Genomic DNA, 13,900 nt, shown 5'->3' with positions numbered 1-13,900 from the left:
CTGGCAAGTTCTCAAAGTTATTTTTAATTAAAAAAAAAAAAATCAAACCCCACACAAAACAAAAACCCCATCAAATACATACCCCACCATAAACCTGCTGAGTTCACAATCCCAAATACTAGCAAATGGGTCTTCATTTCTATTCAGCTGAAACCCTTATTTGTAACTTTGAACAAAGATACTGCAGTTCCAACATCTCACCTGGGAAGTACTGCCTTAAAATATATATAACAGCTGAAACTTTTGATGGCCTCCGAGTTTCAGGTAACCCTGAGAGAGAACACATCTTCCATACAGGATAGGCCATCAAAACTATCAAGTGCCAGTGTTTTACTTCTCCAGACTCTTAAAATAATGACTAATCCTGTCTAAAACCTTAGACTAAAATGTCTCCCAGTCTCTTCAAAGCAATTTCCCTTTTTCACGCTAATAAGTCACTCAGGAATCCATACATTCTGCCCGTAACCAAGATAAAACGTACTTATTTCAAACAAGTACAGTTTTATCTTAATTTTGAAAAAGCACACCCAAACACTTTTACTGTAAAACCCAGAGAACAATCAAAAGGTAAAGAAATTGCCAAGTCAATTAAGAACAGAAAGAGCTACATGGCAGGAAAAGAAAAAAAAAGAAAAAGGAAAACGTCACTAAAGACACATGCTACACAGAAATATGAAAGAACAGGCTGATTAAAGTACAACCATGCTACTACCCTATTAACTACCGCAATGTTTACTTGCTCGAGAAAGAACAATTTTTAAACGTTAGAGAAAGCAGCTATTGTTTATTATGAACCAGAATTATAGTTGCCGAGTAGAAGATGGATCATCTTCTGAAACACGGGGTCCAGCTACGCAGCCAAAGGACAGAGAAATGTCATTTTTCCGGTAGAGATTACACATACAGGGCGAAAGCGTCCAGCCTAAGCAGCAGCAGCCCGCCCTTTTGGAAAGGCCATCTGCCAGCGAAAGGCGAGGTCAGGGCGGGAGACCCGCCGGGACAGCCCCTTCACGCCATGCGGAGCACACGGCAGCCGGTGCCGGGGAAGAGGCGGCGGCGGCAGCCGCCGGGAGACACCGGGCCGGCCCCCGCCACGCGCCCGCTCCTCGAGCAGAGCCTCCGGGAAGCCGGAGGAATAAAAACAAGAGGGAAAAAGGGGGGGGAAGCCCCGGCTCCTTCCCGCGCTCCCTGCCCAGCGGCACAGGCCGGGCACGGCGGCCCGAGGAGGCCGGTCGGGACGCGGCACCCACCGCTCCCGCCCGGGCGGCGAGTTACCTCATGCTGTAGGCGCCGGCTCCCAGCTCCTGCCCGATGCCGGAGAGGCTAGCGTCGAAGTCGTGCACCAGCCCAGACTCGATCACTTCATCCATCTTCAGCACCCACGCCATCTTCCGCCGTCCCCCGCGCTCCCGCGCCGCCGCGGGAGGAGCCGGACGGGGAGGAGCCGCTCAGCCCCGGAGCCGCCGCCGCCGCTGCTGCTCCGCCGGGAGGCGGCGTCTCGGCGGGCGGCGCCGGGAGCGAGCGAGGGGCTGAAGGAGGCGGGGGGGGGGGGGGGGGGGGGGAATAGAGCGTGCAGGGCGGGGGGAAGGGGGAGTCCGCGTTCAGCCCCGGGGGGGCCCTTTCCCCGCGGCGCGACCAGGGCGCGGAGTCGCTCTCAGCATCCTGCGCTCGCCCGGCCGCCGCGGGGGGCTGAGGACCGGGCGGCCGCCTCCTCCTCCGCCGCGCCCTTCCCCGCCGCCTCCGACCGGACGCTGCCCGCGGCCGCTTCTGCCGCCGCCCGAGCTCCGACCCAGCCCAGCGGCGCCTCCCGCCGCATCATTCACGGGGGGAGGCTGCGGCGGCAGCAGCGCGGGCACCCGCCGCCAGCTACAGCCCCGCCGGGGAGCCGCCGCCCGCCTCGCGCGGCTGTAACGGCCGCCCCTGGGGGGGGGCTCCCCGCTGCCGCCGCGGGAGCCGCGCGCCGCTCCGGCGTGCCCCCACTCGCGCGCAGCACCGCCACTCACGCCAACATGGCGACTACTTCCACCCCCAAGCGGCTGCCGGGGCAGGGCCTCCCCGTGTTCGGGGCCGCCGGTTGGATGGCCTCCGCCGAATGGTCCAACCAGAGGAGGGCGGGGAGGGGCGAGGGGGAAGCCCAGCCAATGAGCGGGCACTTCCTCACGCCAGGCGACGTCGCCGGGTGACGGGCCCCGGAGCCCCGCCCCAGGGCCGGGGGGCCCGTCGTGCACTGCGGCGGCGCGCTTCCTTCCTCCCCCCGCCTCCGCGGCGGCGCGGCATGCTGGGAGCGCCCTTCCCGGAAGCGCTGAGCGGAAACGGAGGAGAGGCGGGAGGCGGGCAGGAAGTGGCGTCAGGGCCTCGCGAGCCCGCCGGGCGAGGCGGGGCGGCCGCTGCCGTTACCCCCCAGGGCGGCGGCTCCCCCGCCACGGGCTGGGCTGGGCAGGGCAGGGATCCCTAACGGCCCGGCCTCTTCCCCCGCCTCCGGGGCTGTAACTGCCGGTCCGGGGCGGTTGCCCCAGCGCTACCCGCCCCCTCGAGAGCAGTGGCGGAAGCCGGAGCTCGCGGAGCGAGCCGTGTGCTGTGTCGCAACCTCCGGGGCAGGCGCCCGGAGGCAGAGGGGCGGGTGCCGTCGCCGCCTCGCCCTGAGCCAGGCAGAAGGCACGAGGGAGGCCGAGGTGACGGCTACCGACAAGGGGCAGCGCCCAGCCGTGTCCGCTCCACATCGGCCCCGGGCCCCTGAGGCCTGTCGAGCTCACATAAGGCAAATTCTTTACATCGCAGAAAGCCAACTTCTTGTTCTCAGAGGAGAGTAAAGGTAACAGGAGAGTGGCTCACGCTGTCCGCCTTGTCTTGACCTACTTTTTCCAAAGAACACTGAAGAACCCAAACCCCGTTGCAGTCTAAAAGACCAATTAACTATCTAAAGTACTACGGGAAGAGAGGTAAAGAGACAAAGCAGTACCTGCAAGGCAGAAAAACACGTTTTATGTCTAGTATAGTACCTAACATACACTATAAATGCACTACTTAATGTGAGGAACGAAATCTTGACGCCTCTGCATCCTGGACTCAAAGTCTCCAGCCCCTTGAAGTGAAAGCGTTCGCAAAAGTGAAGGCTTACATGGCACCCGCAGGCAGGACTCTCTCAGAAATGACTGGAGCTCAGAGGAAGATACTCTCAGGTCAGAGCCCTTTCACCACCCAATTGCTAGAAGGAAGGTACTGTCAATGGACATAATGGCAAGCAGATACAGCTAATGTCACCTTCAGGTTGAACTGCACACACCTGTGCCAAGGTGAAAAGTGCTCTGCCTAGAAAGAATTTTCTTTGCTTAGTATTCATTTCCTCTCTTTCTTTCTGGCCTTTGACTTGTTTCTTGGCCCATTTTATAGCAACTTACATCCATTTTGTAGGTTTTGAGATGTATTAAGGCTGCCTTTCTCTCCTTTATCAGGCCAAACCGCATTAAAAGCGGACGTATTCAAGTAGCATCAAATTTGTCTTTCTGGAATATGAATTTATATTTTCTAGAAATCACTAAAGTAGCTTGATTTTATTAAAACCAATTATTTTATATTCTCCAAGGACAGGATCCAAGAGGCAGCTAACCTTTTAATAAATAATTCTTACTGATTATAATGGCCTGGAGAGGAGGAGCCTAGGAGGGATGCAAGGAAGAACCAGGACTGCCAGTGGTTTAGATTTTAACCCTGTCCCCTCTGGTCATAAAATACTTAGTCCAGTGAGGGGGTGCTCACAGGGTAACCAACCCACGACTTCATGTAAAGAAGGCTTCTCAAAAAAACGCAAATGTTCATCTTCAGAGGATCATTAAACAATTCTATGAGAAGTTTCATTAAGATGATACACCCGGTGAGCAAACTACAGGAAAGTGTTGAGACCGTAAAATGTATTTTGATCGTATAGTTACATGCTTTAAGTACAATTGCACAAGTTTTTCAAAAGATACAAGTCAGGAAGGCCCTAACTTCATTAATGATTAACAAAATACTAGCTGTTGTTCAAAATATACATATGACCTCCTCAAAGCTAAAGAGAAGTACGCGGACCATGATTTATGATTTTTAAAGGCAATTTGTAAGTTAAGATTTGACTGCCATCTTCTCCAGAAAATGGCACTGGTATTTTTTCTGCTGTAATTGATGTAAGAGTTTTCTGCCTGTTTGTGGACAGATGAACAGTTCATCTGCATATAAGAGGAAGCTTAAAAAAGGGAAATTTATGAGGAAGGCATGGGCTTATGGACAAGTCACTAGCATAGGCACTAGCTACCAAGTTACAGCTTTTAGTGAGAAGAATTGAAATTACCACAGGCAAAATACCTCTTTTAAGCTTGACAAGACGACAACAATACCCTGAATTCATTAGTTTATTATTACGACAGAAATATTTGTTAGCGCTTCCGAAGATGGATAAAAACCCAAATGATGGCATTAATTAATTTCAGTGACTGTTATGGGATGTTTATGGTCCAGTTAATAAATTAGCAGGCATTATTCTGCATACAACAGTAGTGGCTAAAAAGTTAGCTTAAACTCCTATCATCGTAGAATGAGAGAGTTTTAATTGAGAACTCAAACCTTGCCCTAAGCAGACATTTGTAGACCTAAAGTGGACTTTATACAAATGAGGATGCATAAATAACACTAAAAAACGCTTTTGTAAGTGATACAAAAGAAAGCAATGGTTTGTGGAAAACTGAAAGTAGTGCACTTTCTACTTCTGACAGAGGTTAAGACAAGACAGGATCCAAGACCAGAGAAGCCAGATACAGTTTGATTTATGCATAGCAAAACTGGTTTATCTGCTTACAGTACTTACATTAACATAGCTACATAGCAGTTACAAGATCATAAATTGATGATTTTTATACTGGGAGTTGTTTTCTTCTGACATAAATTTCAACCTCTGCTGAGGGTATCTTGAGTGGATACAGTAAGACCCATCCTCTTGCAGGTCACTCTTTAATAAAAAGTTGGGTAAAGCTTGTCCTTGATAAGCAAACTGACTGTTAGCATTTCTGAAGATGTTATCTCTAGCTATTTAAGGACAAAAAATGTCTTTTTCTATTAAATTACAAATATTACAGTGCATATCTTTTTCTTTAGCATTATTTGTATCCGTGGCTCATTTACAACAAGTTTTCTGTAGAGGTTTGTGGTGTGTGTTTGTTTTTTGTTGTTTTTAAAGTACAGGCCTGTGATGTGTTTGCTTTCTTTGGGGCAGGTTCCTTGATCAGTCCCGTTCTGAGACCATCTGCTGAGGATCAGCAGTGCACACAAACACCACTTTCCAGCCAAATCTGGCCAGCTCCAATGCATGGAGTCGTAGCTTCAGTGCAAATCAGCTCAAGTACTCAACTTGAATCTCTAGTTTTTGGGATTATGATGCAGTGTTCTCAACTTTTGCCAAAAGCATTTAAAAGTATCTTTAGGCAGGTAGTGATTACAAACAGAAAACTTGAAAACAAAAGTTTTTCTATTCTATTTTTCAGTTTTTAAACTAGCCTTGCGATTTTTTTTTAATGCCTACAGTTGACGTTCTGCATATTTTAGTATGAATGATAGTTGCTCCCATAGCTTTTTTTTTATTTTTAATCCTAATTTTTCTGTTAGTCTTGCCATAATTTAACTTTCAGGATGATTTGTTGCTAAACTGATATATTGGCCTTATGCTCAGGGAGAGTAGAGTCAAGTTTTCAAGCTATTTTAAAGACTAAGCAAATAAAGAATACCAATTTCTATTGCAAAAGTAAAGTTGTTCTTTATAAGCAACAAACAGTTCTTGACTGGAAAAACTGTCACACTTTTGATGCTGTCTATTTTACAGGAAACTAGAATGGGTTCAACCAAATAGGAACCATTGAAAATCCACATACTATGCACATGCAGTACATTTTTTATACTCTTTTCCTAATAAAATTCCTATTCTGCAACACAGACAATATAAGCCACATGCAGAGTCCCACAAGTTAGGCACATGAGCCTGTTTTGAGGATGAGATTGCAGAATTTGTGCCTAAATTGTAAATACTTGCTTATCAGTAAGGCTGACAGCAGAGGCTACAGGACAGAGAGGACTCTGTACACTTCATAGAATGATACTACTTTCCTCCTGGTTCTCCCCCAAACGTTGCCTACGTGAAAAGCATTCAAAACTTTCTACCCGCCTGGTGGAATTGTCTAAAACAGGAGTTAAGCATTTTGAGATCTCAGATTGCTTCTCTAACCCTCTGAGCAGGCCAAATCCACAAGCCTAACTTGTCAGAGATGACATGCCCTGTGGCCCTGCCATTCCATTTCTGCATACCCCTGTCACCAGACCCACCAAGTGGAATTGGAGACTTGATACAACAGAGAGCAAGTGCGTGCAGTGGGAGACTGATTTTGCAAACCTATCTGCATAAATGTGTTCTAAGTACAGTTTTACTGGGATCTGGGAGGAGGGATCCTGGGACACTCCTTTCTCCATCTGCTCGTCACTAACGCTGGCTGGCATCCTCCCCTGAAGTTGACTGCTGTTTCTATTTGAGCCTTACTGATGTCCAGATGTGGGACTGAAGTGTGGTGCTTCACAAAGGCTGAAGCGCTGAGGGCAAAGCCAAGCAACTTGATGATTACGAGCAGACCGAAGCTAAGTGCCTGAACTGGTTTGTATCCTTTCTGTTTATGGCAACTGGCCTCCGGGGCAAATCTTGTTAGCTCCTGTACACAACACTTAAATTATGGAAGCGTCCCCCCTACGTTGTATCTCAATGCCAAAACACAGATGCATACTGCCACCCAAACCTAAAGGCAGGTGCTCAAAAGTGTGTGGCAAGAGTAACTTCAGAGGCACTCGAATGGCAGATTTCTAGATACACGTGGGGAAACAGAAGCAAATACAGAGAAGCAATGAAGACAGACAAGGACATGGTGAAAATGGGCCCTGAGAAAAGCTCGGAGGGGACACACCTCCTCTAGGCTGAACAGAGGCTGAAGAAGGGGGGACTGGAGGTGTGAGTGGACATCCTCACTTTCCCTTACTGTTTGGTTCCTTTTGCACTGGGAGCTGTGCACGTCACTTGTAGACAGGATTGCACCAGAGAACTCCAGCACCCGTTCTTTTCTGGTGTAGTGCTTGAGTCAATAGAAGCAGCGCTGTGTTTGCTACGTATGTGCGTTAGCCAATCTAAATTTCAAATCACCCTGACCTTTGTACTGAAATGGATTAATTTTATAAAACTCCACTGCATTAGTTTCACACTTTGCAACCCAAATATAGCCTCAATTCCTTTGCTTTTTTAAAATCTAAAACTTAACACACTTCTAATAAAAACATGCTACTCAACAATTCTACAAGAGCAGAAGTAATGTTGTGATACAGTACTAGGTGTGAGACTACCAACATACAGAAAGCCATATCAAGGTAGGTGATTAAACACTATCATGTTTACATACGTTATATTTAGCCAAAAAGTAGTAAGCTAAAGTTTAATGCAGAGAGTGAACCACACTATAAATTGAAACTCGATTAACATCAAGATTATCTGGAATCTGTGAGCTTAGCTCTTGTCAAAGCATAATTGTTTTTAATTGTAAGAAAAAGTTGAATACACAATATTTTAGTCATGAAGAGGTAAAGTAAGTTCATAGCTCACAGGAATGTGCTGATGCAATAAGCTATATATTGCATCAGAATTTCAATGCAAAGCATTTAGCCAGTGTGCCTGGACTGATACGACAAGTAGCCCATAGTCCTGATCCTGCAGGTCAGCTGATCTTCAGCAGATAATCAAAGTAGATGTGAAACATCAAGGTATTTATAAGTCTGTATTGCTTCATACAAACAGAGTTGTATCTATAGACTGCAAATGTAATTTGAAAAACAAACAAAAAATTAACACATCTGTGAATATCACATTAAGCAGAAGAACATTCCTATCACTGTTACTAGCACACATGTACGGTGGCATGGTTTGTGAAAATAGTGGAGCTATAGTAAAGTAAATCACTATGTTGACTGTACCGCTCAAACTGTTCTCAAAGGGTCTACAATCACCAGCTCTATTTGAAAGCTTGAACTTGTGAATTAGCAAAGGCTCTGCAGTCTGCATTCTTGTTTGTGTTATAGCATTATAATTATTATTACTTAAAATCACCCCCATTCTTTTCTTACCGCAGGTAGCTGCTGTTACTGGTGGGATACTGGTGATGGTGATAATGTTCAGGCTGGCTGTGCCAGAAAAGCATTTTGGGATGAGATGAAGCGTTGTGCTCAGCTAAGAGATGGTCACTGCAGCAATGGGAGAGAGGGAAGAGAAAACAAATACACACATTCAGATTCAAGCTGCAGTTGGGTTCCTCTCACACCTTTACATTTAGCTGCTGCCAGCAAGTTTGCCGGTGTACACTCTCTCCAGAAAAGGCAGGTAGCTGAAGTCTTGGCTGGTCCCCACCTACCCTCCTGCTCCCCAACCTTGCTGCCCTGTTAGCTGCTGCCCAGCTGCAAGGCTTTATTACTAGCTGATGTGACATCAAGTGCAGCTCAGACCTCACCAGCACCCCCATTGATCTCTTCCCCCTCCCTCCGCACTGTCAGAGCATCACTGAGCAGAACTGTGTGTTACGGAGCCAGGAGAAAGAGCAATTTCATAGCACTTCTGCCTCAGAGAGGCATACAGCTCCCTCTTTACGCAGTCCACTCAGAGTACTTGAACACTATAACCTGCATAGGCATGACTGACTGAAGAGAAAAAGGAAAAAGGTGGAATATACAATGATCTCCTTAAGGCAAGCAAGATGCCTTCTCAGTAGTGTTTAGACTGTATCCCTTTTGCCTGTTCATTCTGTACAAGTTCAAGTGGCAGGCTACTAAAGAGTACAACTTTACAGTTACCTTCTTGCCATTAAAAAGATTTTTAAAAGCCCAATGAAAACACTGTCAAACTGCAGGGAAAACATTTACTCCAACACCCACCCCTCACACACACTTTAGGGAAAAATCGTATTCAGATGCAAACCAGCTGCTTGGTGCACTCATGTCTCAGTGCCATTTGCTTGCCTGGGTTTGCAGCCAGGATTGTAGTATCTACTTTAAAACACAAAGTAGTACTGGTCAATCCTGCTAAGACCTCGACACTCAGAAACAAAAGGGGCGCACATCCAAAAACCTCATCTGAAAACAGTTACCTGCAGAGGGCACCCACTCTGCTTGAAATAGGAAGGACTACTGACAAATACTAGCAGTTTGCTGGTTTTTGTTTGGGCGGGTTTTTTTTTTTTTAATTATTTGAATACCACCCACACACAAGCACACATTGCTTGTTCCTTGCAGTTTATTCTATAAAAAGATACTTTTAAAAGGTATTGCAATATTGTGACAACACTCAGGCTGTGAAAATCAGAATATCAAAGAGCAAGGTTCTGGAAAACAAAAAGGAATTATTTTTTATTACAGTGATAGTAATAGGCAGCAGTCAAAAAAAATTCAAATAAACAACATTGTTGGTTGCTTTTTTTCATAGCATGAGGCAATTCTCCTTTAACTTACCATTCTTAATCAACATCAAAAAAACACAAACACAAAGCAAAGGCCAGAATAATAATAGAAGAACAACTGTAAATAAGGGAAGAGAAAGAAACACCCACATGTGACACTGCCCAGAAAAGCAGACGAGAGTCGGGACTGCTGACTTAGTGATTCTAAGAGATTATTCTCTTCCAAGAGGCACCTAGGTACCGCAAGGAGGGCTGTCATAACACAGACCTGCTTGTGTACACAAATTGATCTTTGCTCCAGCAAGGATGAGAGCTGGAGCTTTTCAAGGTTAGTTTTTCCACTTACATGTCTACATGTAACTGCATACTCTTAATAAGCACCCTCCTAGCAGATGTAAAGGGCTGCATGAGTCCCAGGGATCACTGCTGCATTTTTTTTTAATAATTAATTTTATTTTGGTGACTGTAGAAAACATGTATCCTGCTATCCAGTTTGCTCCATCTACTGGCAAGTTGTAAAATAAAATCAGTCTCCAGCCCTAGATTTAGGCAAAGGTGTCAAGTGCGTACAGCGCATTGTATTTGGAAGCCCTATTTCCCTTTGCACTGATTATTCTCAAGAAAAGGACCACACATCCCTCAAACCACTTTCACAACCTTCCCTTGGGGCTGACATGAGCTTTCCACATAGAGGGTAGGCATTTGTTTTGTTCTGTGACTTGTATTTCTATTAAATGGGAAGAGTAAAACCACAGATTCCCATTAACTTGAAGAGCTTTCAGTCCCTACCACAGAACGGCTCCCACCTCTATGAGTATCCCACAGAGCTCACATGGCTTTAAATTATCAGGCACTTTCCCCTGCCCCAAAGTAGCCTGTTGCTTTTGACAGATGCTGGTTTGTCAAAATGCAGGTGGGAACACTGCAGTTTTGATCAGTCTTTTTTTGTGAATTCCAGGAGAGAACCTGTGAGCAAAAGCAATTGAGATTCCCAGACTAATCAGTACCCTATTTTATATATATATACACACACACATGTACATCTACATATGTATACTAAAAAACTGCACTCCTATTTTTCATCTTTAGCACAGTAGACTTTGTTACTAGCCCTTTTAGAATTAATTTTGATATTTTTAAGTAACACAAACACAACATATCAGAAGTCCTCGATTTGTTCTTATGTCAAGACAGAGAATTCGCTGTTGTTGAAAATAGCCACCCCAGGCAAGCAGTTGCAGATTAGGCTACTGGCCTGAGTTTACCCCATATGTTTTGAGGGTAGATAGTGAGTGGGAGCCGTTAGGCATAGGTACTTTAGTTCTCCAATTTCAGTCCTCTCTGTTGTTAGCTTGCCCAGCTGTTAACAAAAGCTTTGACTCTACCAACCACACAAGTAGGCCATAATAAAACTCAGGAGCATCACAGCAAATGTGCCCGTTCAGTCTCTTACCTTCATTTCAGTTTTCACGTATTACGCAGACTAAAAGTAACTGAGTCATTGGTTATATCCAAAAAGCTACTGCCTCGAGGAGATGGGGTGTGTATTAGTAGAGGAGGGTGAAATGATGAAGGCTATTCTGATCTCAGCTTCTAAGTGCCTGCTTCTTATAAAAGGCAGAAGTTCAAGGCCTGTGTTAGGGGTACCCTCATGGTATGCAAACTATTTCAAACTTGAGAGCGCATGGCCACAAAGGCTGCTGCTACAAACTGTCATATCCCACTGTGATCACTGATCCTGACAGTGTAGAGAAGAAAAGCAGAACCAAATCTTGTGGACTTTCATGCAAAAGCACTGTGGAAGAGGAAAATTTGCCTTTCTTTTTTCCCTCCAAGGGTTGACAAGATGCTTATCACTCATAGAAGCTTTGAGTTCCTTGTATGGAAAGTACTAGACAAAACATGTAGGAAAGATGGTATTACTCAAACTGAAATTAAACACTACCAAAAAAACCTCTGTTGGTATTTCTTTTCTTTCTTCTCTTTAGTCTTGTGTTTTGACTGATCTTTGTTGCAAACAGTATATGGGTAAAACTTCAAGTTTTACGGTATAGCTTAGCTTTTTAAATCAGGATAAACTTCCCAGGTTATATTTAATCCTGGTATTTTGCCTCATGAAGCACTGTATATTCCCCACACCCACACCTGCTGCCCTTGACTAACCTCTAGACATAAAGGTATGTGGTTACACAGTCTTGCAAGTTTGGGGACAAATAAGGTGAGGTTTTTTACCTTGTACTGTTTATTGTTAAGGGGCTATTTTCGTTTCTTGCTTTATCATCTGCCCAGTAAGTACTAAAACAGATCTCAGCAAAGGAGAACTGTATACACAAACAACAAGACATTATTTATTTAAAACATCTCTTGCTTTAAGGCTTGTGTATAGCATGCAAAGTCCTACCTGAAATTTAAGGTGGGGAGGCTAATGTTTTGCTAACAGGTGGATCTGCACTGAAATTAAGTACTTTAGCATATGGTGCCTGAAAAGTTTTAAGTGTTGGATTTTTCCATGAGCAGCATCCAAAATGATAAGCTCTCCTAAGGCATCATTCAATTTGCTTATCTTTTTAATAGCGATCAGACTCCTCACTTCATTTTCTGATTGCCCTTCCGAGAACTACAGCAAAGGACATAAATATTGGTACTGTAACTGGTTATATACACAGATCATCATCTTTGCTCTTTGTTTTTAGCACGTAAAAATTATTCTACAGACAACACCACATGGAAAAACTCAATCAGGTACCATATAAGACATTGTAAATTCAGTATATTCTGAAAAAAATATTTAAAGGAAGTTTTTGCTGTCCAGTGATGATTTTTAGTTGTGCTTAAAATGCTAGGTCAGTTTAAAATCAGAAGACAGGTTTATATGTATGCAGGAGCAATCCCTAGATACTTCAGCCCCAAAATGGTATAGAGGAGAAAGTATTGCTATTTTGATGCATTCTGTTTGGTCTTTGGACTCTTTTTGGTTGTGTAACAGTTGCTGCCAAATGCAGGGTAACTTTGGAACGAAAACACCTGTCAAACCAGACATCGGTGACCCCGTTCACCTAAACCACTACATAACAGTGAGGTATTCACATCTAGATGACGCTCCCTGCTTGGATGGGCTGTGAATCCATCATACATGTATGTGAAAGGTACTGAAATGTATTTCTAGCCCTTCCTTGTATGCACTTTTGAATACACAACCTCCCTGTCTCCTACGTACATTGGTAGTGGGACTATATTCATTGCCACTGCTATAATGAACTTAAACACTGACAGGTAACAATCAGAAGCAAGAAAAACTTCCGCATGTGATCCATCGCTGCACTGACTTGCAGTTCTCACCACACATCTCCTGACGCATTAAGAGTTGACCCAGCCCAGTCCTATGTCTGGTCGTCTGAAGGTGGCAATAAGTAGGCAATCACTGCTAGCAGTCAGACTGTGAACAGCAATGCACTGTGTCTGTTTAATGCAGTAAAGGATAAGCAGCAATGCCCGCATATTCTCCATGTCCACCTGCCACCTTTTTTCTGGATTGTTGGATGGTTTTAGACATCCTAATCTGGGCCTGCTTAACGTTAAAGCACTGTAAGGACTGATGCATTCACCAGTCCTTCCTCTGCAATAGAGAAGAACTCTTGACAAGCAGGGCTGCCAACAAAAAGAAAAGGGAAATGGGAAAAAACATAAAGAACATTTTTGGTAGACCTCCTAAATTCCAGCAGAAATCTTAGGACACTAAGAGCACAGAGACATGGGGTATCTGACCAGAATGGCATGCATAACAGCGCTGAGCACACTAAACACTTCAACAGCTCCTTCTGATCACTTTGATGAGATACATTAGGTATGTAGCAGACCCTGTGCTTTGACTTGCTTCAGTGTCTCCTTGAAATGAGGCACTCTGAGAACTAACTTCATATGTGAAGGAGAAATATGGATTGCTTCCAATGCCTCGAGTGTCAGTTTACAAAAAACACAGGTTTGGGTTTTTCTGAAGAATGCAGGGTATGCTCCTTTCCTCATGGGATCGATCCCCTTTTAAAAAAAAGTCTGAAAGTCTCCATTGCAGAGTGTTACTGCTCTGTAATTTATTCCACCATAGTCATATTTCTCACATAATGTACTTCTGAATCTAAGGGGATGCAATTAAGGTGCTGAGGTATCAACTGAGGAATAAAAGTCTTACTGACTTCACATCTTATGAGATGGAGGCATGGTTGGTATTACCTTTGCTTTCTTCTGCTGCCTCTTAGGAAGACTTTAAGGCCTGCAAAGGAACCTATCACATGGAGATCATTTGCAGGCATAAAGAGATTTAGACAGCAACATTGCCCAGAGAAAAATTTTGATTTAACCCATCACATCATACCCAAATCAAAACTTAAGCTAGCAGGTTTTTATGG

General features: G+C 44.8%; 1 protein-coding gene across 5 annotated transcripts in view; it reads right to left on the bottom strand.

The window, feature by feature from the left end:
- The window catches only part of UBP1 (upstream binding protein 1), a 61,546-nt gene that overhangs the window by 41,895 nt on the left and 5,751 nt on the right, over positions 1 to 13,900 (bottom strand). For 3 of the 5 annotated variants that reach the window (XM_076330968.1, XM_076330969.1, XM_076330971.1), the window contains exon 2: positions 8,176 to 8,292. In XM_076330968.1, coding sequence (XP_076187083.1) covers positions 8,176 to 8,292 — 117 coding nt within the window. Of the gene's footprint in view, positions 1 to 1,275; positions 1,497 to 8,175; positions 8,293 to 13,900 lie in introns of those variants that run through there. The other 2 variants (XM_076330970.1, XM_076330972.1) reach the window with 2 other exon arrangements.

This window comes from Aptenodytes patagonicus, chromosome 2 (genome assembly GCF_965638725.1).
Source record: "Aptenodytes patagonicus chromosome 2, bAptPat1.pri.cur, whole genome shotgun sequence".
Classification (NCBI taxonomy): Eukaryota; Metazoa; Chordata; class Aves; order Sphenisciformes; family Spheniscidae; genus Aptenodytes; species Aptenodytes patagonicus.
Note: the sequence above shows the minus strand (reverse complement) of the source record. Positions and strands in the feature narration are given on the sequence as shown.